Source organism: Bos indicus x Bos taurus, chromosome 5 (assembly GCF_003369695.1).
Source record: "Bos indicus x Bos taurus breed Angus x Brahman F1 hybrid chromosome 5, Bos_hybrid_MaternalHap_v2.0, whole genome shotgun sequence".
In the NCBI taxonomy this organism is placed as follows: domain Eukaryota; kingdom Metazoa; phylum Chordata; class Mammalia; order Artiodactyla; family Bovidae; genus Bos; species Bos indicus x Bos taurus.
Genome location: NC_040080.1, coordinates 20,660,269 through 20,687,726, shown reverse-complemented (window position 1 = coordinate 20,687,726; position 27,458 = coordinate 20,660,269). Strand labels below are relative to the sequence as shown.

Here is a 27,458-nt window from a genome sequence, read left to right as displayed (position 1 = left end):
TGTTTATCATTTTGTGAATTCATACCTTAGTCACTAAATCAATTATCAATTAGGTTTGTAAAATAAATATTTTTTAGTCTTTTTCTATTGTTTTATTTTTAATATTGTTTAGGTTATGTTTAGTTTGTCACGTAATATTTTTCAATATATGAAGTAGTACCTCAATTTTGAAAGTTTTCTAAGAATTCCTCAACCATTCAAAATAAAGAGCATTTGGTACCCTTTTTAGTAAATAAATGTCACCATATACTATAATTTAGTACAGGAAATGCCAACTTTATCCTCATCTTTAAAGTACTTCGTCTATAACCAGTGTTGGATTTCAAAATAATCAAAATTATAGTTGAATCTCTGTTGTATTACAAAATATTTTCATTTTAATACAAGCACTGTAATGCTGTTAAAATATTTCTGTGGAATCTAACTTAATAAGGATATTATTAGTCATGAACTTCTTTATTATTCCCTGATTTATTGCTTTTCATTGTTTAACCAATAATATATTGTCAAATATAAAATATCTTTTTTTTTTAAAAAGTGTTCTATCATGAAATCCTTGTTTGAAGTTCCAAGGAATTTAGAACCAGGCTTTAAGTTTGTTCAGCTGCAAAGTGAACACTAAGCTCTTTGCCCCGCCCCATGTTATTGCAGTAGGATTCTTGTCTTATATACACCATTCATTCCTCAGTTCACTTAGAGCACAGTCCTTGACATCACTCAGCTTCAGAGATGAATAACCAAGGAGTAATCTATGCAGAACTGAAGGGAGTCAAGAACTCAAAGAGACAGCGAATAAAACCTAAGGGCTCTAAAGGTTCCATTTCAATAGCTCCACAGGAATTAACATATGCTGAATTAAATCTTCAAAATGCTTCTCAGAATCTTCAAGGGAATGAGGAGAACTACCACTTCAAAGGTAAAACATTACCAGTCACTAGGTGGAACTGTTACAGGATATGCAGTTGGGGTGCAAAAGTGTGGAGAAGGAGTAAGGGATAAGTCACATATTTTTCATTTTGAGGAAGAGAGCTTAAAATCGGGTATGGTATTTAATGTGAAATCAGAGAACTACTTTCATTCTGGCATTGCTGAAATTTGTAGTCTTTAATCAACAACTAATGCAGCATTATATTTGCTGAAAATGCAATGGTATATTTTGAGAGAATATATATTTCTACATGGTATATTTCTACAGTTGTAGAAATTGAGTTTGGGGTCCAAGTTTATATACATAACTCTCTGTTTACATGGGTTCTAGTGTAGGCTGCTGTCTATGGGGTTGCACAGAGTCGGACACGACTGAAGCAACTTAGCAGCAGCAGCAGTGTTATGTCTACTCTAAACAATTGCTCCCATCACTCCTTTCTCAGTAGTTACTTTCGGCAGGTTCACCATCACCTCCAGAGAAGCTCATTGCTGGGATCCTCGGAATCATCTGCCTTGTCCTGATGTCCACTGTGGTAACAATGATCGTTATTACTCCCTGTAAGTACATTTTTTAAAAACTGTAAGGGAACTTTTCACTTTAATGATGGTCAGTCTTCTAAACATTTCATAATATTATAGAATGTGCCTATCATTAAAAAATATGCATTTAGACTAAATGTGGAATGGTAATTCTGAATCTGTCAAAAATATACAACACAGAATATTTACAGAGGGTACATATTTGTATATTCTAATTTCATAACTCAAAAACATGTATTAGGAGACTGAAATAACTTATTGATAAACATAAATTAATTCTTAATTGATTAAAACAAATACTGTAAGAGGTGGTGGCATCTGTTACTTTTGGTTTTTGAAATATTTTTTTTCCACCAAATCTTCATTGCTTAATTAATTTTTCTAGGTAAAATCAGTTTTATTTTAGATTACTCTAATCATAAATAATAAACCAAATTTTAAACTCAGAAACTAAAATCATTATGATTTATTTAGAGCAATATTAACTTTTGTAATGATTAATTTTGTAGCTACTCTAAAACAGGAACGGAATAATTCCTCTCGGATAACAAGGCTCCAGAAAGGTACATAATGATTTTAAAGCTCTGGCATACATACAGTTGGTATTTTGTCTCTGTCTTAGGCTAATGAAAATAAGAATAGATTATGGGGTAGAACATAAATTGGAAAATAGAGCAACAAATATTTATAAGTAATGATTATAGGAGAATGCTTCTGCCTATACAACAATATGATCAATATGAACAATACAATTGTTTAAAACTGGTTCTAATTTCCTTCTGCTATAATATGATAAGAGACAAATAATTTTATTATTCTAAAGCAGAGGTTTCGTTTCTTGATTTTCAGCATGTGTAAAGAGTGGGTATTTCTTTGTCCTTGCTTTATATGGAGACATAAATTGGGTTATGAGAGACTAACCCTTTCTGTGAATGTATGTGTTGGTTTGTTTAATATGTACCAACCTTGAGGATGCATAGATACATTGTCTAAACACGTATATACATATATATATGTTTATATCTATGCATATATGTTGGAGAAGGCAATGGCAACTCAGTCCAGTACTCTTGCCTGGAAAATACCATGGATGGAGGAGCCTGGTAGGCTGCAGTCCATGGGGTCACTAGGAGTCGGACATGACTGAACAACTTCACTTTCACATTTCACTTTCATGCATTGGAGAAAGAAATGGCAACCCACTCCAGTATTCTTACTTGGAGAATCCCAGGGACAGGGGAGCCTGTTGGGTTGCCATCAATAGGGTCTCAGAGTTGGACACGACTGAAGTGACTTAGCAGCAGCAGCAGCATGCATATATGTAAATTGACTTTTATTTTCTAAAATTCAATATTTTTTGGCTAGTAATTCACAATCTTTCTTCAGAATGCCATTGTGGTCATTCAAAAGACTGGTTTACATATTCCCACAACTGCTATTGTATTATTTTTGAAGAAAAAACGTGGAATGGGAGTTTGACAGCCTGTGCTTCTAGGAACTCTACTCTGCTTTATATAGATAATGAAGAGGAACTGGTAAGATATCCAATGTTTCCAACATTTTGTTAAAGGCTTGATTCAGTCAGTGTTATATTTGTTGGAATTCACTTGTATTTTTGTATGTATTTGTAGTTTGTTTAAGGCCTGTTATTTTACTAAATAATGGAATACAACCTTATGATACTTTATTAATATTTATCCTATGAATTCATGCTTGATTATTTCCATTCTTGCTTTTCACTGAAAACCACACTGCTACAAGTGCTATTATATTCTAAGATAAACTGTGCTATTTAATTTTAATATATATCAAGGAAAGTATACATATCATACATTTTCATATAGATCACAAAATAAATAGAACCATGTAATTACACATCAGATCATGGATTAGAAGTTTCAACTTTCCAGCACCCCATCCTCTGTAACTTGTCATCACTTATGTGTCCTCCTTATTTACCCACTGTCGTGGCATTTGATGTTATATAATCTCTTTGTATGTTTTTGCTCTTCGTGTACATAGAATCAAACAGTATGCATTTTTCTTTCAGTCTCCGCACACTCCCATGTACTGGTTTTGCAATTCATCCATATTCTTGCATTTACATGGTGTTTGTTAATGTCTATTACTCATTATGTAAATATAACATTTAAAATCCATTCTATCCAGTGTCTCTGAATGGAGATGGAGTTTTATGCCTTCAGGGAAAAGAGGCTTCCTGGGTTCAGTACTTTTAGATATGAGACCCTCTTTCCAGGCCCCACCTCCATCTCAGCCTCCCAACTTTAGTTCTCTTTGTGGAAGCAGGAGGAGAACTTCCTCTAACTGCTCCTTGTTAGCAGGTGTCCTGATGGGCACTTTGTAAGGCTCACATGGCATTGTCGACAGGATTCCCCTCAACACACTGAAAGAATGGAATGGCTTATCTGTGCCCCCTCCTACAGCTAGGCTGGTAAGTCATTTAGCAGGTCTAGGTCATTTTCTTCTTTGGGGGAAGATATAAGATGCCCCTAATTGTTGTTCCCTAACCTCTCACCTTGTTCTCTCATCCTGGAGAAGTGATGAGAGATTACAGAAGAGTCAAGCTGCTGTTAAGTCTCCAACCACATCACCCTTCTCTTTCCACCTTTCAGAGTTCTCCATTCTTCTGTCTTTCATTAGTTCCCATGTTTACAGTTGTACTTAGCAGGGAGGAGCAGAGAGAAATGAGTCTCTGACCCTTTGTCTTGCCCACTGGATTCCAGCAATAGAGAAAAAAGATTGATTTGGGGTTCATCTAGGCAAAGAATGGTGTGGGTCCTGGAAAATCAAAACTTTATCTTTCATGTCACTTATTTTTTCAATTTCAATCCCTTAATTTCCTTCTAACGCTGAAACTCAGAAAAATAGTAGTGAAATCCAGTGATATAATCACAGTATCTAGAAAAACAAATGTCACAGAATCTGAAAACATTTAAACCCTTGCTATGTTTAATTTGACATCATGGGTAGCAATTAAACTGCATGAATCAGACTTCTACTTATTAACATGAGAAAAGCAATGAAATTGATAAACATAAATGTTTGAGTTTATTTTTAATCACAAGTACTGACATTTGTTAATGCTTTGACAAATATTAAAACTTTCAACTTTGTATTTTTAGTGTTAGATTAGATTCTAACACTCATCTTGTTCAGAAAACTCAAGGTCCTATGAAAGAGCACACTATTTGCATTTTAAGAATTAATAAATTCTTTCATAGTGATTAAATGAAAATACTTTTGTGTAGACATTTCTGAAGTCCCTATCAATTATGTCATGGATTCCAGTCTTTCGTGAAGGCCGTGGTCATCCGTGGATGTGGCAAAATGGCTCAACTTGCAAACTACAGTAAGTTTTTAAAAACAATACTATATAGAGGAGGAACATATTAAAAATATGTATTTTAAGAATATTATTAAAACATTTGTTTTGGTTGAATTACACAATGATGAAGGAAGATGTTGAAAGCTAATAAAATGTTGATAGAACTATTAGAAAATGGGATACTCAGTATTCCATTTTCCTAATAACAAACTCTGCCTGAAATTATGTTAAAAACACAATTACCCACTTTCAAAATATCTTTTTATTACTGTTATACAGAAATTTTATAACTTCATGAGCTGTCCTCGTATATCATAACAGAATTATGCAATGCTTTCCATTACAGGGTATTAGACGTCTTACCTGAGAAAGGAAACTGTGCAGTGCTATCCTCGGGGGACATAAAGTCAGATGACTGTGAATTCCCAAATTTTTATACTTGCAAGCACAAGCTTGAGAATTAAAAAGTAAGTTTGGCTGCTGTTGGGTAACTTCATCTCTTATGAAATGGAAATAATAGTATGATTGCATAAACTTCAAAATGCATTATATTCTTTTTTCTAATAATGGAAGTTTAAAAAAAAAAAAAAAAAAACTCTTGAAATTTAATATGCACACCAGAAAGTACGGATATCATTCCTTTGGTGTCTGACTTTTTCGCTCAATAATATATTTATGGCAATCAAACTTTCTAAAGGATCACATGGTATATAGGATCATTTACATGAAATACCAAAAATAAGAAAAGAGAGACCAGAAGCATATTAGTGATGACCAAGAGCTGTGGGGAGGTGGGGATAGAAAATGACTGCTAGCTGAACAGTGATGAATACTTTCTAGATTTTGATGGTGGCAAAGGTCGCAAATTGGAAATGTACATAAAATAACTGATTATACACTTTAAATGGATGAATTTTATGCTATGTAAATCACATCTCAATAAAGCTATTTTAAAAAATTGCTTGGGACTGCATTTAATATTTAAAGTAAATTGTAAAGAGAGTAATCTTTGCAATATTGATTCTTCCAATCAGTACCATGCTTTATCCTTCCAATAATTTAGGTTTTCTCTTAATTTCTTTCTATTTTATTTATTTAATTATTTTTGGCCACTCCAGGTGGCAGGTGGAATCTTAGTTTCCAAGCCAGGAATCCAACCTGCACCCCCCACGCTGGGGAGCACAGAGTCCCATCCACTGACTGTCAAGGAAATCCGCTTAGCATGTTTTACATTTTTCAATATTGAAATCTTAGAGAAATATGGATATTTCATATCCATGCTTTTGTAAATGTCATCGTTGCTTTTTAAATTTTTGGTAATTTTTGCTCCTGCAGCAGAAATAAACAAAGAAAAAGGTTTACAGGCTGATCTTATGTCCAATGACCTCTCTGATTTTATGTATTAATTCTATTGTTTCAAATTTACATTCTTCTGGATTTTTAAAATAAAAACAGATATTGCAACTATAAATAATCATGTTTTATTTCTTCTCTCCAGGTACAATTGCTTTGTTTTTTTCTTGACTTATTTTTACACTGCAAGCTTTTATCTTCAATGTCAAATAGAAGGTACTGTAAAGGTCCTTTATGTATCATTCCTATATTATGGGAATATATTTCAATACTTTATCTTCAAGTATGAGGTTTAAGGATTTTTTGATCATACTTTTTTACTATGAAAGCAATTCCATATTATTTATTTTTTCTTATAAATTTTGTAACCAATCAGTAGTGTTTCAGTTTTATTTTTTCTTCAATAGAATGAGAAATTTTTTTAAAAATAATGCTTATGTATGAAAAAACTACCACAATATTGTAATTAGCCTCCAATTAAAATAAATAAATTAATTTTAAAAATAAAGTTTTTCCTCCAAATATTCCTATTTACTTCAAATATTAACCAGTCAAACATTGCTGAAATGAAACCACAATGATCATTCTGTATTTTCTTTCTCTTAAAATCAGTGCATATGTCATACTTAGATTAAAATATTTTCTTCATCAATTTTCACAAAGAGACAGGACTGAGTTCCTTAATATTATGTAAGCTGGCAAGTTTTGTTCTCAAGGCTCTATTGGGAAGCGTTCCTTTTTTTTTTTTTTTAATCTTACCTGGAGACTTTGTGAAAGACCTGGTATAATTTTAAGTGTTATTATTCACTACTGTTATCATTAGAGTTTCTAGAACTTTTTTTGTAGGAACTTCATGCAATGAATGCCATATCTTTAGCACATATTAAGTTTATTCAGGATCCAAGTTGTACTGCATTTGGTAAATTGCATTTTTTAGGCATTTCATATAGATAGTAGAATATATTCATAGTATGGTTTTCTTATCTATTTAACATCTATAAAAACAATAATGGTGTTGTCATATTTATTATAGATGTAAAAGATTTATGTCTCCTCATTTTTTCTTTAAACGTCTTTTATCAATTATACTGCCTTTCAAATGAAAATGACATTGACCATTTTATTCCTTTCTAATATACTTGCTTTCTTTGTCATGATTTTGCATCATTTATTTTCCTTTTACTTCTTTATTTGGACTATGCTAAGTCACCTCAGTCGTGTCCGACTCTGTGCGACCCCAGAGACGGCAGCCCAACAGGTTCCCCCGTCCCTGGAAATCTCCAGGCAAGAGCACTGGATTGGGTTGCCATTTCCTTCTCCAATGCATGAAAGTGAAGTCGCTCAGTCAGGTCCGACTCTTAGCGACCCCATGGACTACAGCCTACCAGGCTCCTCCATCCATGGGATTTTCCAGGCAAGAGTACTGGAGTGGGATGCCATTGCCTTCTCCTATTTGGACTATACTTGAATTTAATTTCACCCAGATTGCTTTTTAAGTTTTAGTTTCTAGTGGCACCTCCTCAAATTTATTCTTTCTTATTTTTTTGTTTGCAATGTATGCATTTAAGGCAATTGATATTTCACAAGGCAGATTTTACTATTGCATTTTCCTTCAAAATCATATAAAAATTGAGAACTTTGTGGATTTTTCTTTGGCTCATATGTTATTTACAAATGTGTAATTGAAATTAAAACTAGATAAAGGTTTTCACATTTTTGGTTATTACCTTCTAGCTTAGATTGTAAAGAATTTCTATGAATCTGGAAGCAATCTGTATCTCTATTATATGCTGCTGGTGTGAATGAGGAGGAAATCTTAAATTTTTATTTTTTTATAATAAATTAAAAATTAAATTTGAATACTCACATTTCAAGTGTCCATCTGCCAAACTTGACTTATGGCTGTTATAGTGACACTACAGTTCTATATACTTCATATTAATGTAATCAGGATTATGAATATACAATGAATTTTTGGAAAATTTGAGTGTAATTAAAAGTGTGAGTATTCTATACGAGTATATAAGTGTGTGTGTGCACAAATATTTTGGTTAATTGTCTAGTTTAGATCTATCTATAGCCTTACTGGTATATCTGCTTGCCAGATGAGCAGTGAGAAGTAATTATTTAAATCTCCATTTATGATTATTTAACCTACATACTTTTCTCAAATCTTTGTTGAACTTGTACTATTAAGTACATGCAGTTTTTTTGTAATTGCTAATGGCTTGGATCCTCAGTATATTGTTTTGAAACATACTTCATCTTTTCTAACAAGATTCTTCCCTCGTATTGTGACAGCACATTAACTTTATTAGTTCTACCATCTTGTGTTGCATCATATCATTTTTCAGGTTTTTAAATTTCCTCTTTATTTCTAAAATAATTATAACTAGGACAGCAGTTATTAAAATAACTCTTCTATATATATAGCTGTATTAAACAAAATGTTTTAAATTATGAACATTCTTAGAAGTGGAAGGCTATTTCATATATATTTAACCTAATTTTAAAATTATTGTAAACTTTACATATTTTATTTGTATGCAAGTATATATAATTAATTTTTAAGTACAATATATTGTTTCTTTGAATTGTACTTTATTTTTTCTTATTTTTCAAAATAAATATTTTTTACACTCATCTGTAAGAATTTATTCACTTAATATGCCTTAGTTTAATTCATGCCCTACATTTTGCAGCTTGTATTCTTTACTCAATAAAGTCCAAGTTAGTACTTTCACCCACTTCTCAAACAATGAAAGGATATATTTATTCTCTACTTTTATTTACTACTCATGCTGTATTCACTTCCTTGAATTCTAATACAAATATGTGTTTACAATTTGAAATTTTATCATTAATATTTTACCCCTCAATATCTATTTGGATGTAGTCACACAAGTTCTTTTCTTCAAATCATCTTATAAAATTTTACCTAGATTAAGAGTTCCTTCTTTAGAAGACCCTAAATATTTCCTTTTATAGAGTCAGTTGGTAATTTCTCTCCATTTAAAAACTTCCTTGAAAATGAATTGATCTTGTCGTTAGGTGAAAAGGACATTTTCACTTGTTATTGACTTCCAATTTATCTCTCTCTCTTAGGTCACTAAGTATGGCCATTAATAGACATAGTTACAAATCGATATATTCATATCACAAAAAGTAAATTCAAACTACTTTTAGTGTTTTGAGTAATTTTATCTTTGCTGTATGTTGTCTGAACATAGATTTTATTAAAGTTAAATGCCAGAGAAAGTGAAAATGAAAATGTACTCACTCAGTTGTATCCGATTCTGCAACACCATTAACTGTAGCTTGCCAAACTCCTCTGTCAACGGAATTCTCCGGGCAAGATTACTGGAGTGGGTAGTCATTCCCTTCTCTAGTGGATCTTCCCAACCCAAGGATCGAACCCATGTCTCCTGCGTGGAGGGCAGTTTCTTCAGATTAAACTCGTATTTTTACATATAACAAAGAACCTGACATGTGTAACATTATTGAAAACAGCAAAGGCTATGAAAGTAGTAGATATAACTGCTTCAAATTTTAAAAATAAACATTAGTATATTTTACATTGTGTGACATCTCTAATAAATGTTTCAATAACTATAATTCTAGGATGTGAGTAATAGAGAAAATTATCAATTTAGTTTATGTAAATAAAATATAATGGATAGATAAACCATATAGGTAGCCATTAGTCACTGTTTTAGAAGGCTCAAGTATTAGTCTTCATTACAAGGACATAACTGAGTTTACATTACATTTGTATAGATTTCAGAAAGCAAAAAATAGTGGTTCCCTCAACTCAATGTTCTAGAAGTGATGCTGAAAGAGAATATCCTTAGGAATGGTAGATAAACGTTTATCCTTTTCTTGATACAAGTGACAACTGATGAAAAAAAATCCATTTGAGGCAAATTTGATAGTTTATTTAATATTTTATATGTGTGTTTTGCAAAAAGGTCAACATTTTCTGCCTTCCCCATTTTCTTGTGAAGTGAAAATTTAAAAGCTTATTTTTCCCCTATGGAAACTTGGGCTTTTGTTATTTACAACAAATATTCCTATTAAAAATATAGATAACGTTATGATTTGAGGATCATCAATGAATCATATGGTGAGTATTCAATATTTCAATCTCTGCCATGGTGATATAGCTGGATCAAAAGGAGAAAGTCAAGAGATACCTGAAGTAACAGGCAAGTTTGGCCTTGGAGAACAAAATAAAGCATGGCAAAAGCTAACAGAGTTTTGCCAAGAGAACTCACTGGTCGTAGCAAACACCTTCTTCCAACAACACAAGAGATGACTCTACACAGGGACATCACCAGATGCTCAATACCAAAATCGGATTGATTATATTCTTTGCAGTCAAAGATGGAGGAGCTCTATACAGTCAGCAAAAACCATCATACAGAGGAAGTGGCAAATAGATCCAAGGCATTAAATCTGATAGCCACAATGCTTGAAGAACTATGGACAGAGGTTCATGAAATGGTTCAGGAGGCAGTGATCAAGAACATTCCCAAGAAAAAAATGCAAAATGGTTATCTGAGGAGGCTTTGCAAATAGCTAAGAAAAGAAGAGAAGCTAAAGGCAAAAGAGAAAAAGATATACCCATTTAAAAACAGAATTCTAAAGAATAGCAGGGAGAGATAAGAAAGACTTCCTCAGTGATCAATGCAAAGAAATAGAGGAAAACAATAGAATGGGAAAGACAAGAGATCTTTTCAAGAGAACTAGAGATACCAAGGGAACATTTCATTCAAAGATGGGCACAATAAACGACAGAAATGGTATGGACCTAACAGAAGCAGAAGATACCAAGAAGAGGTGACAGAATACACAAAACAAATATACAGAAAATACCTTCATGACCCAGATAACCATGATGGTTGATCACTCACCTAGAGCCAGACATCCTGGAATGCGAAGTCAAGTGGGCCTTAGGAAGCATCATTACGAACAAAGCTAGTGGAGGTGATGGAATTCCAGTTGAGCTATTTCAAATCCTAAAAGATGATGCTGTGAAAGTGCTGCACTCAAAATGCCAACAAATTTAAAAAACTCAGCAGTGGCCACAGGACTGGAAAAGGTCAGGTTTCATTCTAATTCCAAAGAAAGGCAATGACAAAGAATGTTCAAACAATTGCACAGTTGCACTAATCTCACATGCTAGCAAAGTAATGGTCAGAATTCTCCAAACAAGGCTTCAACAGTATGTGAACCATGAACTTCCAGATGTTCAAGCTGAATTTAGAAAAGGCAGAGGAACCAGAGACCAAATTGCCAACATCTGCTGGATCATCGAAAAGCAAGAGAGTTCCAAAAAACCGTCTACTTCTACTTTATTGACTATGCCAAAGCCTTTTACTGTGTTGATCACAACAAACTGTGGAAACAAACAGAGCATGAGATGGTTGGATGGCATCATTGACTCACTGGGCATGAGTCTGAGCAAAGGTTGATAGTTAAGGACAGGGAAGCCTTGAATGCTACAGTTCATGGGGGAGGGGAGATGTGAATTATCCAACACTACTTAGCAACTGAAAAACAACAACCCTTAAATAACTACTGTTAATAGATTATGATTGTTTTCATTACAACCAAAAAGACATAATGCTAATATAAGGAAAAGAAATATGTAATGCCATGTAGTAAATCTTCTGAATTCATGATGTGTTGTATGTGCTAAGTCGGTTTAGTCGTGTCTGACTCTTTGTGACACTATGGACTGTAGCCACCAGATTCCTCTCTCCATATGGATTCTCAGGCAAGAATAGTGAAGTGGATTGCCATGACATGCTCCAGGGGATCTTCCCAGGGATTGAAGCCACATGTCTTTTGTTTCCTGCATTGGCAGGAGGGTTCTTTACCACTAGCTATAAGTGGGAAGCCCTAGTGACAAATATTGTTAATAGAATTATGACTTATTCCACAACAGGAATGAAAACATGAGAGTATAAGGAAATGAAAAATACAATGCCAAGATTTAGAAACTTTATATAAAAGTAGAACTTAAAACATTGAAGGCACCCTTAGCAAAGCCTAAGTTTGTAGTATGTGTGATTGAGATAAAAACAAGTTAACAAGTTAAAGGCGTAGTCATCTTTTCCCCAGTATCTTTTAGAAAATGAAAAAAACTTCTCAGAGGCACTTACCAAAGGGCAGACTAAATGACACACTACACACCCAAAGTCTCCTATATTCTGGAGTTGTGTCATGAGATAAATTGTCTTGAAAATACTCGTGTAAGAATTTCCTGTTTAAACTTTGTGACATGATGATGAGAAATCTACCTTTTCTACTATTGCTTCGCTGTGGCCCTCACAGGGCAGTCTGTGAAGACCACAAATACTGTTTGCTACAGTAACTTGGTCACCCACAAGAGGAATCAGGACTCTGGCATACAGAAGGTACGTGTCTCTCTCCTTTGTAATTCCTCATCTCATTTGGTAGGAGGTTACCCATGCCTAGATATGGTTCAATTTAGGGACAATTGATATGAAGCCAAATCAAGGATATACTGGTAGATTTATTTGAATAATTCTGAGAATTATGTAAGCATAAAATATGAAATATTATGGAGGATTTTGTAAAATATTCAAATTCTTGCCTGTTTATTATTCAAGTGCATATACACATGTGTAAATGAGTTTCTAAATCAATGCAATTTAAAGTGAAATCTCATAATCACTATGACAAGGAACAGTTACTGCTGTATTTTGTCATCAGTAGAGATACATTTATATACGTCATTAAACATTTCACTCAGCTTTTAAGAATAGATTCTTTTTTTTAACTTGTTGAATTAATGCTTTTATTTTATTTTTTTCAGTTTTATGAAAGTTATTTTTTATTTTTTTTTATGAACTACTCAAATTTATTTTTTTTGTCCTGAATTCTTTTTTTTATATGATATTATACATGTTTTAATGCCATTCTCCCAAGTCATCCTTCTTAAAGGGGATTCATGAAATTGTGAACGCCAGTGTAATTCTTCACAGATCTAGATAGAATAAAAGCAGTTGAGTTTTAATAAAAATAAGACTGATACAGCTTCAATAAAATCCTAATTTAAATCCAATTATAAACAACCAAATGCTTTTTAAAACCTTGAACAAAACATTGAATAAGAAAGAAAAATGACACAGATACAGAGATCCTGTCTAAGAAATTATGTTACATTTTCCTGACTGATATGAATGGTATTATGGCAATTATATTAAAATAATAAAATAAAATATAAAATTTAACATGACTTTTATATGATCTATGTAATACATATTTTATTAAAATTTTGGATTTGCAAACTAGTTTCTACATACTAAATAATTTTTAAAGGTCACACCTTGTACACTTCAAAGCCAGAAATAATTCTAGTTCTCACTAACTACTGACTCCAGTGACAGAATTATTAATGTGCATTATCTGACATTTAATTGCTGATACAGCCAAAGCTATCCTCGTTGATTTGACACCTATAAGATTTTTCTGGACGTCTGTGTCAGTATCACTCTTCCATAATTGATTGACACTTTTATTTATCATTTTATGATTTCATATCTCAGCCATTATCAATTGCTAATTACTTTTGTAAAGTAATTATTTTAAAATCTTTTAATATTATTTTATTTTTATTGTTTACTAAGCTTTGGATAGTTTAATATGTCATGTAACATTTTTAACATGTGAAATATTTCTCTAAACTTCTAATGATTTCAAAGAACTTGCAGTCAATCAAAATAAAATAAAATAAAACTATTTGATAGCACTTCATTTTCTTTTAATAAATGATACCACTAATTAAAGTAGTTTAGTGCAGGAAATATTTCATATGCCAATACTATTATTCTCTCTTCTTTAGAAGGTTCAATCCTTAACCATTAATGGGTTCTAAAATTATCACAAAAATTGGCATATTGGTGCATCTGTTTTTTCCAGTATGGCATTTTAATTTCAACATAGTTACTGTAACAGTTTTAAAATGTTTCTTTGCAAATTAACTGTAAATTGATAAGGACATTATTCTTTATGAACTTTATTTTTCACCAATTTATTAATTTCATTGTTCCAATGATAAATAACATTATTTCAAACATTTTTAAAACTTAGTCTATCTTGAAACACTTACTTATACCCTGTGGAAAGGAGAACCAAACATGCACCTTGCTTAACTGCAAAATGAGTGCTGTCACTCATCTCACACACCACCCACTTCAGGCTTCTTGTGATTTTATACACCATTTATTAACTACCTAGGTACAGTTTTCATAAAGCACCATCCTTGACATTACACAGCTGCGGAGATGAACAATCAAATGCAAAACTACCCAGAACCAAATCTGACTAAGGACTCCAGGAAACAGCAAGTTAGAGGTAAGAGCACGCAAAGTTCCATTTCAGTCATTGAGCAGGAGAAAACCTACATGGAATTAAAATTTCAAAATGCTTCTCACTATCCTCAATGGAATGACAGGAGCTACCAGTGCAAGTGTGAGAATTTAATAGCTCACATACTTTTTATTTATGAGGATCAGAGCTTGAATTTGAAATACAGTACTCTAGTGTGAGCTTCCTGGTGGCTTCGTGATAAAGAATCCACCTGCCAATGCAGGAGACGTGGGTTGGATCCCTGGCAAATCCCATGGACAGAGAAGCCTATCTATTCCAGGACTGTTGTAATATATAGTCTTTGATATACAACTTGTGAAGTGTTATATTTGCTGAAAATGTATGTATTCTGAGAGGAGGATTACAATGTTTCATATGGATTTGGGGTCCAAGTTGATGTCTATGAATTCTCACGGATGTGGAATCTTTTATTCTTCTAAAACAACTGTCTCCATTGCTCCTTTCTCAGTGTTTCCTTTTCTCTCCCTGCAGGCTTACCATCACCTCGAGAGGAGATTGTTGCTGTGATCCTGGGAATCATCTGTTTTGTCTTGATGTATACTCTAGTGAGAGTGATAACTTTTATTCCACGTAAGTATATTTTTGAAATTGTGATTGAACTTTTCACTTTAATGATCATCAGTGCCTCTCAAAAATCATATGATGAAATAAAACTGTGCATTCAGCCTAAATGTGGAATAGCTATTCTCAGATTGTCCAAAGTATAAATAACACAATGATTCTAGAGAACATTATATATATATATATATGTATATATTTGTATATAGGTTTACATGTATATATATGTTTTTCTGATTTCATAACTCAAACACAGACTTTAGGAAGATGAAAGACTATATTGAGAAACACAAATCAGTTCTTGAGATTGGTTAAACCAAATACTATAAGAGGTGGTGGCATCTGTTCCTTTTTGTTTTTTAATTTTTTCTTTTCCATCAAATCTTCATTGCTTAATTTATTTTTCTTGGTAGAGTCAGTTTTAGTTTAGATTATTTAATCTTAAGCAATTAACCAAATTTTAGACTCATAAACTAAAATCATTATGGTTTATTTAGAGCAATATTAACTTTTGTAATGATTAATTTTGTAGCTGCTCTAATACAGGAACAGAATAACTCCTCTCGGATAACAAGGCTCCAGAAAGGTACATAATAATTTTAAAGTTCTGGCATATATACAATTGGTATTTTGTCTCTATTTTAGGCTAATGAAAATAAGAATAGATTATAGCATAGAACATAAATTGTAAAATGGAGCAACAAATATTTATAAGTAATGATTATAGGAGAATGCTTCTGTCTGTGCTACAGTATGATCACCATATGCTTTGTTGACAATTGGTTCTAATTTCCTTCTGCTATAGTATAATAAAGGCAAATAAGTTTGCTATTCTAAAACAGAGGTTTCATTTCTTGATCCTCAGGACGTGTAAAGAGTGGGTATTTCTGTGTCTTTGCTTTATATGGAGACATAAATTGGCTTATGAGAGACTGACTCTTTCTGTGAATGTATGTGTTGGTTTGTTTAATATGTACCAGCCTTGAGGGTGCATATATATATATGTTGTATAAGCATGTATATACATAAATATATTTATATCTATGCATATATGTAGTTTCTTTTATTTTATAAAATTCAATTTTTTTTGGCTAGTAATTCACAATCTTTCCTCAGAAGACCATTGTGGTCGTTTTCCAAAAGACTGGTTTACATATTCCAACAACTGCTATTATATCATCTTTGAAGAAAAAACATGGAATGGGAGTTTGACAGCCTGTGCTTCTAGGAACTCTACTCTGCTTTATTTAGATAATGAAGAGGAACTGGTAAGATATCAAATGTTTCCAACATTTTGTTAAAGGCTTGATTCAGTCAGTGTTATATTTGTTAGAATTCACTTGTATTTTTGTATGTATTTGTAGTTTGTTTAAGGCCTGTTATTTTACTAAATAATGGAATACAACTTTATATTTTATTTATATTTTTATCCTATTAATGCATGCTTAATTATTTCCATTTGCTTTTTCACTGAAAACCATGCTTCTCCAAGTGCTATTATATTCTAAGATAAACTGTGCTATTTAATTTTACCATGTATCAAGGATAGTACACATATCATAAATTTTCACAAAGATCACAAAGTAAATAGAACCATGTAATTACACATCAGATCATGGATTAGAAGTTTTCACTTTCCAGCAGCCTATTCTTTGTAATTTCTCATCATTCTGTGTCCTCCTTATTTACCCACTGTCATGACTTTGATGTTATAGAATCTCTTGGCATGTTTTGCTTTTCATGTACGTAGAATCACACTATATGCATTCTTCGTTCAGTCTCTGCACCCTCCATGTACTAGTTTTGTAATTCATCCATATTCTTGTATTTATGTGGAATTTGTTAATTTCCATAGTTCATTATGTAAATATAACATTTAAATCCATTCTATCCAATGTCACTGAGTGGAGATGGAGTCTTATGCCCTTAAGGAAAAGAGGCTTCCTAGGTTCAGAACTTTTAGTCATGGGATCCTCTTTGCTGGCCCCACCTCCACCCCTGCCTCCCAACTCTAGTTCTCTTTGTGGAGGCAGGAGAAAAACTTCCTCTAACTGCTTCTTGTTAGCAGGTGTCCTGACGGACACTTTGTAAGGCTCATGTGGCATTGTCGACAGGATTCCTCTCAACACACTGGAAGAATGGAATGGCTTATCTGTGCCCCCTCCTACAGCTAGGCTGGGTAAGTCATTTAGCAGGTCTAGGTCATTTTCTTCTTTTAGGAAAGATATAAGATGCCCCTAATTGTTGTTCCCTTGTTCTCTCATCCTGGAAAGTGATGAGAGATTACATGAGAGTCAAGCTGATGTTAAGTCTCCAACCACATCACCCTTCTCTTGCCACCTTTCAGAGTCCTCCATTATTGTGTCTTTCATTAGTTCCCACGTTTACAGTTGTACTTAATGGGGAGAAGCAGAGAGAAAATAGTCTCTGACACTCTGTCTTATCTGCTGGATTCCAGCAATACAGAAAAAGATTGACTTGGGGTTCATCTAGGCAAAGAATGGTGTGGGTCCCAGAAAACCAAAGTTTGTCTTTTGTGTCACTTTTTTTCTCAATTTCAATCCCTTAATTTTCTTCTAAAACTGAAACTCTGAGAAATATAGTAGTGAAATCCAGTGATATAATCACAGTATCTGGAAAAATGAATGTCACAGAATCTGAAAACATTTAAAACCTTACTATGTTTAATTTGACAACATGGGTAGCAATTAAACTGCATGAATCAGACTTTTCTTTAATAACATAAGAAAAGCAATGAAACTAATAAACATAAATGTTTATTTTTAATCAAAAGTACTGACATTTGTTAATGCTTTGACAAATATTAAAACTTTCACCTTTATACTTTTAGTGTTAGATTAGATTCTAATACTTTCATCTTGTTCAGAAAACTCAGGATCCTATGAAAGAGCACATTATTTGCATTTTAAGAATAAATAAAATCTTCCATAGTGATTAAATGAAAATACTTTTGTGTAGAAATTTCTGAAGTCCCTATCAATTATATCATGGATTCCAGTCTTTCGTGAAGGCCGTGGTCATCCGTGGATGTGGCAAAATGGTTCAACTTGCAAACTACAGTAAGTTTTTAAAAACCATACTATATAGAGGAGGAACATATTAAAAATAAATATTTTAAGATTATTAAAACATTTGTTTTGGTTGAATTACACAATGATGAAGGAAGATGTTGAAAGTTAATAAAATGTTGATAGAAATATTAAAAATAGAAATCTCAGTATTCCATTTTCCTAATAACAAACTCTGCCTGAAATTATGTTAAAAACACCATTACCCACTTTCAAAATATCTTTTTTATTACTGTTATACAGAAATGTTATAACTTCATGAGCTGTCCTCATATATCATAACAGAATTATGCAGTGCTTTCCATTACAGGGTATTAGACGTCTTACCTGAGAAAGGAAACTGTGCAGTGTTATCCTCGGGGGACATAAAGTCAGATGACTGTGAATTCCCAAATTTTTATACTTGCAAGCACAAGCTTGAGAATTAAAAAGTAAGTTTGGCTGCTGTTGGGTAACTTCATCTCTTATGAAATGGAAATAATAGTATGATTGCATAAACTTCAAAATGCGTTATATTCTTTTTTCTAATAATGGAAGTTTTTTTAACAAAACTCTTGAAATTTAATATGCACACCAGAAAGTACAGATATCATTCCTTTGACATCTGGCTTTTTTTGCTCAACTATATATTTACAGCAATCAAACTTTCTAAAGGATTGCTTGGTACATTATTTACATGAAATATCAAAAATAAGAAAAGAGAGACCAGAAGCATATTAGTGATGACCAAGAGCTGTGGGGAGGTGGGGAAAGGAAATTAATGCTAACTAAACAGTGATGAATACTTTCTAGATTTTGATAGTGGTGATCATTGCAAATTAAAAATATATCTAAAATCACTGATTGTACACTTTAAATGGATGAATCTTAGGCTGTGTAAGTTACATCTCAATAAAGCTGCTTTAAAAAACTGCTTGGGACTGCATTTAATCTTTAAAATAAATTGCAGAGAGTCATCTTTGCAATATTGACTCTTCCAATCAGTACTATGCTTTATCCTTCCAATAATATAGGTTTTCTCTTAATTTCTTTCTATTTATTTATTTATTTTTGGCCATGCCAGGTGGCATGTGGAATCTTAGCTTCCCAACCAGGAATCCAACCTGCACCCCTCACAATGGGGAGCACAGTCCCAATCACTGAACTGCCAAGGAAATCCACTTAGCATATTTTACCTTTTTCAATATCGAAATCTTAAAGAAATACGGATATTTCATAGCCATGCTTTTGTAAATGTAATCTTTATTTTTTAAATTTTTAGTAATTTTTGCTCTGCAGCAGAAATAAACAAAATAAAACTCAGAGGTTTACAGGTGTATCTTATGTCCAATGACTTCCCTGATATTATATATTAATTTATTGTTTCAAATATATATTCCTCTAGATTTTTAAAATAAAAAGAGCTATTAGAACTATAAATAGTCACATTTTATTTCTTTTCTCCAGGTGCAATTGCATTTTTTTTCATGACTTATTTTTACACTGCAGGGTTTTACTTTCAATGTTGAATAGAAGGTACAGTAAAGGTCCTATATGAATCATTCCTATATTATGGGAATATATTTAAATACTTCAAGTATGAGGTTTAAGGATTTTTTCCATCATACATTTTTACTATGAAAGCACTTCCATATTATTCATATTTTTCTCATAGAGTTTGTAAACAATCAGTAATGTTACATTTTTATTTTTTCTTCCATAGAGTGAGAAATATTTTTTAAAATAAGGTTTCTGTATGGCAAAAACTACCACAATATTGTAAAGTAATTAACCTCCAATTAAAATAAACAAATTAATTAAAATATAATGTTTATGTTTTTCTTTCTAATATTCCTATTTCCTTCAAATATTAACCAGTCAAGAATCCCTGAAATGAAACCACAATGATCATTCTGTATTTTCTTTCTCTTAAAAATCACTGCACATATCATATTTAGATTAAAATATTTTCTTCATCCATTTTCACAAAGAGACAGGACAGAGTTCCTTAACATTATGTAAGCTGACAAACTGTGTTATCAAGGCTCTACTGGGAAGCATTCCTTTCTTTCATCTGACCTGGAAACCTTGTGAAAGACCTAGTATATTTTTAAATGTTATTATTATAGTGAATTTTTGGAAAATTTAAGTGCAATTAAAAATATGAGTATTCTATATGAGTATATAAGTGTGTGTGTTCACCTATATGTTGGTTAATTGTTTAGTTTAGAAATATTTATAACCTTACTGGTATATCTGCTTGCCAGATAAGCAATGAGAGGTAATTGTTTAAATCTCCAATTATGATTCTTTAACCTACATACTTTTCTAAAATCTTTGTTGAACATTTAGTATTAAGTACATGCAGTTTTTTTTTTATTTTTTGCAATTGCTAATGGTTTGGATGCTCAGTATATAGTTATGAAACATGCTTCATCTTTTCTAACATAGTTCTTGCTTTGTATTGTGACAGTATGTTAACTTTCTCAGCTTTATCATCTTGTGTTGCATGATATCATTTTCCATCTTTTTAAATTTCCTCTTTATTTCTTCATCTAAAAAAGTCTCACTAAGACAGCAGTTATTAAAATAACTCTTTTATATATATAGCTGTATTAAACAAAATGTTTTAAATTATAAAGGGGCTTCCCTAGTGGCTCAGAGGGTAAAGCGTCTGTCTGCAATGCAGGAGACCCGGGTTCAATCCCTGGGTTGGGAAGATCCCCTGGAGAAGGAAATGGCAACCCACTTCGGTACTCTTGCCTGGAAAATCCACGGATGGAGAAGCCTGTAGGCTACAGTCTATGGGGTCGCAAAGAGTCGGACATGAATGAGCAACTTCACTTTCTTTCTTTAAATTATAAACATTTTTAGAATTTAGTTCAGTTCAGTTGTTCAATGGGTCTGACTCTTTGCAACCCTGTGAACCACAGCACTCCAAGCCTCTCTGTCCATCACCAACTCCTGGAGACCACCCAAACCCATGTCCATGAGTTGGTGATGCCATCGAATCATCTCATCCTCTCTTGTCCCCTTCTCCTCCTGCCCTCAATCTGTCCCAGCATCACGGTTTTTTCCAATGAGTCAGCTTTTCGTATTAGGTGGTCAAAGTATTGGAGTTTCAGCTTCAACATCAGTCCTTCCAAAGAACACTCAGGACTGATCTACTTTAGGATGGATTGACTGGTTGGATCTCCTTGCAGTCCAAGGGACTCTCAAGAGTCTTCTCCAACACCGTTGTTCAAAAGCATCAATTCTTCAGCACTCAGCTTTCTTCACCATCCCACTCTCACATCCATACATGACCACTGGAAAAACCATAGCCTTGACAAGACAGACCTTTGTTGGCAAAGTAATGTGTCTGCTTTTTAATATGCTGTCTAGGTTGGTCATAACTTTCCTTCCAAGGAGTAAGCGTCTTTTAATTTCATGGCTGCAATCAGCATCTGCAGTGATTTTGGAGCCCAGAAAAATAAAGACAGCCACTGTTTCCACTATTTCTTCACCTGTTTGCCATGAAGTGATGGGACCAGATGCCATGATCTTAGTTTTCTGAATGTTGAGCTTTAAGCCAACTTTTTCACACTCCTCTTTCACTTTCAGCAAGAGGATCTTTAGTTCTTCTTCACTTTCTGCCACAAGGGTGGTTTCATCTGCATATCTGAGATTATTGATATTTCTCCCGGCAATCTTGATTCTAGCCTGTGCTTCTTCCAGCCCAGCATTTTTCATGATTAACTCTGCCTTTTCTAAAACCAGCTTGACAAGTTTAGGTTGGTCATAACTTTCCTCCCAAGGAGTAAGCGTCTTTTAATTTCATGGCTGCAGTCACCATCCGCAGTGATTCTGGAGCCCCCAAAATGAAGTTTGTTGCTGTTTCCCCATCTATTTGCCATGAAGTGATGGGACCGGATGCCATGATCTTAGTTTTCTGATTGTTGAGTTTTAAGCCAACTTTCTCACTCTCCTCTTTCACTTTTGTCAAGAGGCTCTTTAGTTTTTCTTCACTTTCTGCAATAAGGGTGGTGTCATCTACATATCCGAGCTTAATGATATTTGGCCCAGCAATCTTGATTCCAGCTTGTGCTTCATCCAGCCCAGTGTTTCTCATGATTTACCCTGCTTATAAGTTATATAAGCATGGTGACAATATAAAGCCTTGACATACTCCTTTTCCTAATTGGAACCAATCTGTTGTTCCATGTCCTGGTCTAACTGTTGTTTCCTGACCTGCATACAGATTTCTCAAAAGGTAGGTCAGGTAGTCTGGTATTCCCATCTCTTTAAGAATTTTCCACATTTTGTTGTGATCCACAGAGTCAAAGGCTTTGGCATAGTCAATAAAGCAGAAATAGATGTTTTTCTGGAACTCTCTTTCTTTTTCGATGATCCAGTGGATGTTGGTAATTTGTCTCTGGTTCCTCTGCCATTTCTAAAACCAGCTTGAACATCTGGAAGTTGACGGTTCACATATTGCTGAAGCCTGGCTTGGAGAATTTTGAGCATTACTTTGCTAGCACGTGAGATGAGTGCAATTGTGCAGTAATTTGAACATTCCTTAGCATTCCCTTTCTTTGGGATTGGAATGAAAATGGACCTTTTCCAGTCCTGTGGCCACTGCTGAGTTTTCCAAATTTGCTGGCATATTGAGTGCAGTACTTTCACACCATCTTTTTAGGATTTGAAAGAGCTCAACTGGAGCTCACCTCCACTAGCTTTGTTTGTAATAATGCTTCCCAAGGATAATTTGACTTCACATTCCAAGATGTCTGGCTCTAGGTGATTGATCACACCATCGTGATTATCTGGGTCATAAAGATCTTTTTTGTACATTTCTTCTGTGTATTTTTGCCACCTCTTCTTAATATCTTCTGATTCTGTTAGGTCCCTACCATTTCTGCCCTTTATTGAGCCCATCTTTGCATAAAATGTTCCCTTGGTATCTCTAATTTTCTTCCTATTCTATTGTTTTCCTCTATTTCTTTGCACTGATCACTGAGGAAGGCTTTCTTATCTCTCCTTGCTATTCTTTGGAACTCTGCATTCAAATGAGTATATCTTTCCATTTCTCCTTTGCTTTTCACTTCTTTTCTTTTCACAGCTATTTATAAGGCCTCTTCAGACAGTCATTTTGCTCTTTTGCATTTCTTTCTCTTGGGAATGATCTTGATCCCTGTCCTCTGTACAATGTCACAAACTTCCATCCATACTTAATCAGGCACTCTGTCTATCAGATCTAGTTCCTTAAATTTATTTGTCACTCCCACTGTATAATTGTAAAGGATTTGATTTAGGTCATACCTGAATGGTCTAGTGGTTTTCTGTGCTTTCTTCAATTTAAGTCTGAATTTTGCAGTAAGGAGTTCATGATCTGACCCACAGTTAGCTCCTGGTCTTGTTTTTGCTGAATGTATAGAGCCTGTCCATCTTTGGCTGCAAAGAATATAATCAATTTGATTTCAGTGTTGGCCATCTGGTGTTGTCCATGTGTAGAGTCTTCTCTTGTGTTGTTGGAAGAGATTTTTGCTATGACCAGTGTGTTCTCTTGTCGAAACTCTATTAGCCTTTGCCCTGTTTCATTCTGTACTCCAAGGCCAGATTTGTGTGTTACTGCAGGTGTTTCTTGACTTCCTACTTTTGCATTCCAGTCCCCTATAATGAAAAGGACATCTTTTTGGGGTAGTAGTTCTAAAAGTTCTTGTAGGTCTTCACAGAACCATTCAAGTTCAGCTTCTTTAGCATTACTGGTTGGGGCATAGACTTGGATTATCATGATATTGAATGGTTTGCCTTGGAAACGAACAGAGATCATTCTGTCGTTTTTGAGATTGATTCCAAGTATTGCATTTCAGACTCTTTTGTTGACTATGACGGCTAATCCATTTCTTCTAAAGGATTCTTGCCACAGTAGTAGATATAATGGTTATCTGAGTTAAATTCACCGATTCCAATCCATTTTAGTTCGCTGATTCCTAAAATGTCGATGTTCACTCTTGCCATCTCCTGTTTGACCACTTCCAATTTGCCTTCATTCATGGACCTAACATTCCAGGTTCCTATACAATGTTGCTCTTTATATTTGTGTGTAAGTATATATAATTAATTTTAAGTATAGTATATTGTTTCTTTGCATTCTACATTATCTTTTTCTTATCTTTCACTATAATAGCTGCATTAAATAAAATATTTTAAATTAAAACATTCTTAAAATTTAACTGGCAAGCTATTCCATATATATTTAACCTAATTATAAAATTATTGTAAACTTCATATGTATTATTTGTATGTAATCCTATTTAATCAATTTTAATTATAATATATTGCTTCTTTGCATTCTACATTATCTTTTTCTTATCTTTCACAATAAATATTTTTACTTTCCTCTAGAATAACTTATTTATTTAATATGCCTTAGTTTTATTAGTGCCCTACATTTTACAGCTTGTATTCTCTACTCAATAAAGTCCAAGTTAGTATTTTCACTCATTCTCAAACAATGAAAAGACATATTTATTCTCTAAAGTATACTGTTATTTACTGCTCATGCTGTATTCACTCCCTTGAATTGTAATACAAATATGTTTTTACATTTTGAAATTTTATCATTAATATTTTACCTCTCAGTATCTATTTGGATATAGTCACACACGTTCTTTTTTTCAAATTTTTTCTTATAAAATTTTACCTAGATTAAGAGTTTCTTCTTTAGATGAATGTAAATATTTCCTTTTTGGAGTCATTTGGTAATTTCCCTCCATTCAAAAACCTCCTTGAAAATGAATTGATCTTGTTATTATGTTAAAAGGACTTTTTCACTTTTTATTGACTTTCAGTTTATCTATCTCACTAGCTATGGCCATTAATAGACATTGTCACAAATAGATATATACATATCATAAAAAGTAAACTACTATTAGTAAAACTACTAAGCGTATTTTGAATAATTTTATCTTTGCTGTATGTGTCTGAAAATAGATTTTATTAAAGTTAAAGGCCAGAGAAAATGAAAATGAAAGTGTAGTCACTCAGTTGTATCTGACTCTTTGCAACCCCATAAATTGTAGCCTACCAAGCTCCTCTGTCCATGGAATTCTCCAGGCAAAATTACTGGAGTGGGTAGTCATTCCATTCTCTAGGGGATCTTCCTAACCCAAGGATCAAACCTGGGTCTCTGGCATTTCAGGCAGATTCTTTAGAATAAACCCATATTTTGACATATAAAAAAGAACCTGACATGTATAACATTATTTAATTAAAAATAGCAAAGTATATGACAGCAGTAGACATAAGTACTTCAAATTGTAAAAGCCAACATTAGTGTATTTTACATTGATCTCTAATGAATGCTTCAACTGCTATAATTCTAGGATGTGAGTAACAGAGAAAATTATCAATTTAGTTTATGAAAATAAAATATGATTGATAGATGCAACCATATAGGTAGCCATTATTAGTCATTGTTTTAGAAGACTCAAGTATTAGTCTTCATTACAAGGACATAACTGAGTTTACATTTGATTTTTCTAGCTTTTAGAAAGCTAAAAAATAGTGTTTGCTTGAATTCAGTGGTCTAGAAGTTATGCTGAAAATGAATATCCTTAGGAACGGTAGATAAACATTTACCCTTTTCTTGATACAGTGATAATTGATGAAAAAAATGCATTTGAGGCAAATTTGATCTTTTATTTAATGTTTTACATTTTTGAATGTTCATATGTGTTTTGGTAAAAGGTCAACTTTTTATGCATTCCCCATTTTCTTGAGAAGTGACAATTTAAAAGCTTATTATTCCCCTGACAGAAACTTGGGCTTTTGTTATTTACAACAAATATTCCTGTTAAAAATACAAATAACAAGTTATGATTTAAAGATCATCAATGAATGATATAGCGAGTATTCAGTATTTCAATCTCTGCTATGGTGATATAGCTTGATATTGTTCGATGTTTTACCCTTCCCAAAGACATTTATTTTTTCAGAGGAAACCTGAATAACTTATTTAAGAATAATAAAATTAGGTGTAGCTCTTTTAAGAACTAGAGTGAAATTGAAAAGTAAGATTAGGCATTCATCTCTTTTTAACAGTTATTTTAATGTAGACAAGGTAGTAAGTCTTCTGAATTAGTGACAAATGGTATGGAGTAGCCCTCATAGTCAACAAAAGAGTCCAAAATGCAGTACTAGGGTGCAATCTCAAAAATGACAGAATGATCTCTGTTCCTTTCCAAGGCAAACCATTGAATATCACTGTAACCCAAGTCTGTATCCCAACCAGTGATGCTGAAGAAGCTGAAGTTCAACGGTTCTATGAGGAACTTCTAGAACTAACACCCAAAAATGATGCCCTTTTCATCATAGGGGACTGGATGCCAAAGTAGGAAGTCAAGAAATACCTGGAGTAACAGGCAAATTTGACATTAGAGCACAAAATGAAGCAGGACAAAAGCTAACAGTTTTGCCAAGAAAACATATTGGTCATAATAAGCACTTTCTTCCAACAACACAAGAGATGAATCTAAACATGGACATCATCAGATGGTCAATACTGAAATCAAAATGATTATATTCTTTGTAGCCAAAGATGGAGAAGCTCTATACAGTCATCAAAACAAGATGGAAAGCTGAATGTGGCTCAGATCATGAACCCCTTATTGCAAAATTCGGGCTTAAATTGAAGAAAATAGGGAAAACCACTAGACCATTTTGGTAAGACCTAAATCAAAGCCCTTACTGTTATACAGTGGAAGTGACAAATAGATTCAAGGGATTAATCTGATAGACTGACTGCCTGAAGTACTATGGATGGGGGTTCATGACATTGTACAGGAGGCAGTGATCATGACCATCTCCAAGAAAAAGAAATACAAAAAGGCAAAATGTTTCTCTGAGGAGGTCTTTAAAAAGTAGAGAAGAAAAGGCAAAGGAGAAATAGAAAGAGATACCCACTTGAAAGCAGAGTTCCAAAGAATATCAAGGAGAAATAAGAAAGCCTTCCTTAGTGATCCATGAAAAGAAATAGAGGAAAGCAATGGGAAATACTAGAGATCTCTTCAAGAGAACTAGAGATACTAAGGGAATACTTCATGCAAAGATGGGCACAATAAAGGACAGAAATGGTAATGGTATGGACCTAACAGAAGCAGAAGATATTAAGAAAAGGTGGCAAGAATACACAGAAGAACTATACAAAAAGATCTTCATGCCCCAGATAATTATGGTTGTTGATCACTCACTTTTCCTGGAAT

At 33.3% G+C, this 27,458-nt stretch overlaps 1 protein-coding gene across 1 annotated transcript; it reads left to right on the top strand.

Moving 5' to 3' along the window:
- The first annotated feature begins 699 nt into the window (after window positions 1–699).
- LOC113893418 lies at window positions 700–18,773 on the top strand. The gene is made up of 13 exons (XM_027543416.1): window positions 700–916; window positions 1,387–1,485; window positions 1,977–2,030; window positions 2,854–3,002; window positions 4,737–4,837; window positions 5,160–5,275; window positions 12,506–12,588; window positions 14,464–14,551; window positions 15,059–15,157; window positions 15,678–15,731; window positions 16,262–16,413; window positions 18,125–18,225; window positions 18,545–18,773. Exons 1-13 carry the CDS (start codon window positions 730–732, stop codon window positions 18,660–18,662), a joined length of 1,401 nt encoding a protein of 466 aa, XP_027399217.1. The 5' UTR covers window positions 700–729; the 3' UTR covers window positions 18,663–18,773.
- The last annotated feature ends 8,685 nt before the right edge of the window (window positions 18,774–27,458 follow it).